Source organism: Cupressus sempervirens, chromosome 8 (genome assembly GCF_028749045.1).
Source record: "Cupressus sempervirens isolate cs-2001-9-10 chromosome 8, ASM2874904v1, whole genome shotgun sequence".
In the NCBI taxonomy this organism is placed as follows: Eukaryota; Viridiplantae; Streptophyta; class Pinopsida; order Cupressales; family Cupressaceae; genus Cupressus; species Cupressus sempervirens.
This window is the reverse complement of record NC_143125.1, coordinates 528,792,805-528,797,540: the sequence shown is the minus strand read 5'-3', so window position 1 is coordinate 528,797,540 and position 4,736 is coordinate 528,792,805. Positions and strand designations below refer to the sequence as shown.

Genomic DNA, 4,736 nt, shown 5'->3' with positions numbered 1-4,736 from the left:
TTTAATATGAAGTAAGTTGTCAAGATGATGGGATTGGAGAATCAAGGATAAGGATGGATGGTGGATTAAAATAATAACTCAAATCTAGTTTTATCTAGTCAATAAAGCACATTGATACATTGATACATATATGTCAGAACGACAAGGTATGTTATATACAAACCTTATTTATATGCTTGCACCTAATCCTTGCATAAACAATTCATCTAACAAATTTAAATTGACTCAATACGATGGTGTAGTAGGATGTGTTTAAATACAGATCGTGAATTATTATTAAGTACTTTGAATTGGCCCTTAGACTTACTAAGAGTTCCTCATTTTATGTGCTTACTAATTCGTACTATGAAACTACTTTGAATCTTAACATGCTTTGATAATAATAATATTGATAGTGAGAAAGTGAGCTTATGGTGAATAGTTAGATGTAATTTAATGTAAAAAGTAAATGTAATAGTATAGTAATTATAGTAATTAAAATAGTAAATGTAAAAGCATGGCAATGTAGCTAGATTAGTTAGTAGTTGATGAGCTAGATAGTTAGTAATTGTCTTTTGTTAGAGTGAGTTTAATTTATGTATTGAAATAGTAATTTTTGTGTTTAGAAAACTGTAGTGAGTGCTAGTTTGGTGAGGAAGCAATGTTGATAGATAACGAGGATATAGTAATATAGTAATTGTCACATTAATATATATTGTAATGATTAATGAATGTGTGTACATTGGTAATGAGGATAATAAGTAATTCTGATCCCCTTCCCTTACATGCTAGAATCACGACCTAGTCCATATGATACAACCGACAGACCCTAATAGAATATTAGTATCAGAGGCTTGTTAGGATATGAATTACCTCACTAATTTATGAGTGTTGTATCTTGAACTTTCTCATTTGACTCGTGATGCTAACTTGAACTAGACTGTCATCCAATCTATTTGAAAACCACCTGTGACTAAAATGTTAACACCTTCACACTATTCACATGAGTCTTGAACTCCTATTCAATGATAACCTTGTTTTAAAATATGTAATTTCTTATGCGACTTCATAAGCTACAAAAAAAATAAAAAATTGTTGTGTTTTTACTAGTAAAATTTAGGGCATGACACATGATCCACGATAAATTGAACAATACTAGATACTAAATTAATATGTATATCATTGTGCACGTAAATGAAAAAAATATATATCAAAATACATGTATCCATAGACAAAATTTTACACAAATATATATCAAAGATCATGTATCCATAGAAAAAGTACTCAAATATATATATATATATCAAAATACATAGATCCATATACAAAATGTGGCTGATCCTGCCATCAGAATTTGTATAATATCAATGTTTCTGTATACAATGTGGCATATGCCATCTCAAAATGTCTCATGATGCATCCTACGAAAACTATACTATCCTAGGGTGCTGGTGGATGATCAAAATGCAGCCTCTTTACTGTACTAGGTGGATCGGATGCCTCCTACATAAACAAAAAAGGAAAACCCAAAGTTAGACTACTAAATTTATATTATTCTACATATCTAACATTGAATTACTCAAATGCATAATGATCTTTTCTATATTGAAGATTAATACTATCAAAATTTCATAATAAATACCTCTCTCATCAACCTCCTACGCTGGTCAGGAGTCCTCTCGTATGCCCTTGGCAACGCCGGTACCTCTGTGATTGTGGGTTGTATATGTTCAAATACCTTTGTCAGATAAATCTACAATTTAAACTATAACATTATAATTCATAGCATGCTAAATTTATAACATATTTAATCATGAATTCAAACTACAACTTACTATTGTAGGCTCCTCCTCAGGAGTGAGTGGCTGCGTCATCAAATCTACATAACTGTCCCGTCGAACCTCATGTGCACTAGGGGTCTCCTATGAGATACAAAATAGTAGTTGTTAATATCACGGAAATTAGTTTTGAATTTATTTATGAAGATAAGTAATGCAAGAGCATCCCATGCTCATCAGGGGAACATTGAAGATCCAAGGCATTACAGAGGTCATGGAACATCTCTTGAAGTCAATTGGGCAATCCTTGCACCAATTATGGCTCATGGAAGCATACAAAGTTATAATGTTGGACTCATATGTGGAAGAAAGTTGTAATTGGGCATGAGATAGGATTTTAGGATTTCATATGGTAGATGAGTCATTTGATAGGCTCATGTAGGTTGTCATGATCATATCTTGTCATTAGACAAGTCAAAACATTCTAGAATTGAGTTTTGGGGTTTGAACAAGCAGGCCCTAGTTTTTAAGCCATTTTAAGGAGGGTTTTGAAGTTTGGGTGTTTAGGAGTATGACCAAGACCTATAATCTTGAAAATCCTTAGTGTGCCGGTCCCTTTGTTGAAGCCTTGGCGTGTCTAATTCCTCCTTGTGTGTCCCAGAGTTGAAAGGTACATAAGTGGTGTCTAGAGATTTCTTGGTGAGGAAAGAAAGAGAATCAGTGAGTTGGCCCTTGGGAAGGAAGAAAACTTTTTGTGAAAATGCCTCCTAAAAATCAAATGGCTAGAGAACTTGAAGAATTGAGAGAAGAGTTGGCAAAAGAGAAAAGAGAGAGGAGAGAACTTGAAGCATCTAGAGTGAGGGAAGAAAGACAGATGAGAAGAGAGAGGCTGAAGCTTATTGCAAGGATAGAATCCTTAGAAAAGGAAAGGAAAGAACCTACAGGAGAAGAAGTTAGAGGAAGAAATCATGGAGAGAACCATGAAGAAGAAGAGGTTGGTAATGCAAGGCAAGAGCATGAGACAACAGATGATCCTAAAGAAAGGAGATTTATGAGAATCATTAAGGCAATACAAGGTAATGATGGGAAGAACCATATTGATTTTCCAATATACCAGGGTAAAATGGATAGTGAAGAAGTGCTAGGGTGGATAGAGGCCCTTGAGAACTACTTTGATCTTGAAGACATAGAGGCAGATAAGAAGGTAAAAGTAGCAACAGCAAGAATGAGAGGAACATCACTCACTTGGTGGACTAGTGTTCAGAATGAGAGAAAGTAAAGGTGGTGCAGGGCACCTAACCTATGTGGCAGGGGGGAACAAGTATCTCTGTTGCCGGACACCTTGCCACTCCATGAAAGTGAGGATTCAAGTAGATTAGGAAGTTGGAATAAAGGTTTGGTCCATATTTTACAAGTTGGTCTATGTTTTGTAATAAAGGCACATGTAAAGCCCACAAGCATTTTGGTGTGGTTATAAACCAAGTGACTACATGGGACCAAAAGGCCTTAGAATAGAGTATTTAGAGTCTAAACAGTATTAGCAAAAAGTGGTTGTTTGTTTGTTTTATGGTTGGGAACGCCTATATGGTTGTTCCAACGGTCATGTAGACCTTTATATATGTCATATGTGATCTCAGTTGAAAGGGGGAGATCAGAGTGTACGGTGGTTTGGAGAAAAAACAATAAAAACTTCAATTTTCTGGAAATTTACTTAGTTGCATTTAATAAATCCATAGGACCAATTTTGAGTCAATGGAATAGTTTAGAAAGTTAGGGAATGCATAAAAACTATAGTTTGAAATTTGAATTTCAAATTCAAACGTTCATATTAGTTTTGGAGGGAAAGTAGTAATTTGGTATTTATTTGATTAAATAAACCTTTGTAACCAACTTGGTTGGTTGGACAGGTGCATATAAGCCTATTTAAGTTGTAATGAACATATGCAAGACATGAATCATTATTGGTACGGAAAAAATCACAGAAATTGTATAGAACAACAATCATACTTTCCTCTGCATCAATTAAAAAAATAAAAAATAAATGATACTTATACATACAATGGGGCTCTCTGTGCGAATGAAAATCCTTGATGATCTAGGACGCCGAATCTGTACAGGCTCATCGCCAGTAGCCACACCCTATATACAATAAATAATGTAATTAAATGAGATTTCCACAAACATTTTACAAGAATGCATCAATATTTAATCAATTAGAAAACATCTAATTACCTTTCCTTTGTCAATGCATGCTGGCTCACCCCCCGCACTTTGTCCCCCCAGGGCAGGTGGTATCTGCAAAATAAAAGAAAGATTAGCAACCATATATGCTACAATATCAAATAGAAAAAAGAAATGCGAACACAACATAATGTATCGTAGATGTCTCAAGGCCAAATGAAATGGTCGAGAGTGTAGCATCATCTATCTGTCTGAGCTCCTCCTCGGTCATCAACTAAACATGAATGAAGATCACATACATGTAAAAGTCAGTATGGCTTAAAAATTAAAATTACTTTATTATAAAAATTAACTTTAAATCACATATGTCATAACAAAAAAATGTATACACGTACCGAAACTGAAGGAGTCCATGCCTCTACATTCCCCTCCTCTCTCGCATCAGGGTCTGTAGCCTCTGCACGTGCGTCTGGTGTATCCTCGTCTAATACAAAATGATACTCAGGAAGATCACCTATAGGACCCAAGAAAATATTCTTGCATGTAATGCAAGTGTGAGGCACACAAATGTGTGATGAGCTAGCCGATGATGAACTGACACCAACATCATCAACACGAGGAGGCAGGACTAACCTAGCCTAAGATATCATTAGGCTACTCAACCTATGAATGGCTCTAATGGTTTGAGAGCTAGCCTCTGCCATAATATCTGGATGTTGCACTCGAGGAGGGGGGGAGATATCAGGGGGGGGGACAAAAGTGCCAAGTTTCTTCCATTGGGAAGAGGGTCTATCCTGA

General features: G+C 35.5%; 1 protein-coding gene across 1 annotated transcript; it reads right to left on the bottom strand.

The window, feature by feature from the left end:
• Nucleotides 1–1,247: 1,247 nt before the first annotated feature.
• On the bottom strand, nt 1,248–4,454 carry LOC149543525 (uncharacterized). Its single transcript, XM_089796298.1, has 6 exons — nt 4,334–4,454; nt 3,990–4,212; nt 3,816–3,896; nt 1,815–1,901; nt 1,622–1,686; nt 1,248–1,482 (listed from the first exon to the last, which is right to left on the bottom strand). Exons 2-5 carry the CDS (start codon nt 4,179–4,181, stop codon nt 1,630–1,632), a joined length of 417 nt encoding a protein of 138 aa, XP_089652424.1. The 5' UTR covers nt 4,182–4,212; nt 4,334–4,454; the 3' UTR covers nt 1,248–1,482; nt 1,622–1,629.
• Between the last annotated feature and the right edge of the window lie 282 nt (nt 4,455–4,736).

What these genes read in the sequence shown, in the direction of transcription:
- LOC149543525 (XM_089796298.1), bottom strand. Translation starts at nt 4,181, where the DNA reads ATGATGCTACACTCTCGACCATTTCATTTGGCCTTGAGACATCTACGA. An exon ending in CATGCATTGACAAAGGAAAG is followed by an intron (nt 3,897 to 3,989) that starts GTAATTAGATGT and finishes TATTGTATATAG; the next exon opens with GGTGTGGCTACTGGCGATGA. An exon ending in TTCGCACAGAGAGCCCCATT is followed by an intron (nt 1,902 to 3,815) that starts GTATGTATAAGT and finishes TGTATCTCATAG; the next exon opens with GAGACCCCTAGTGCACATGA.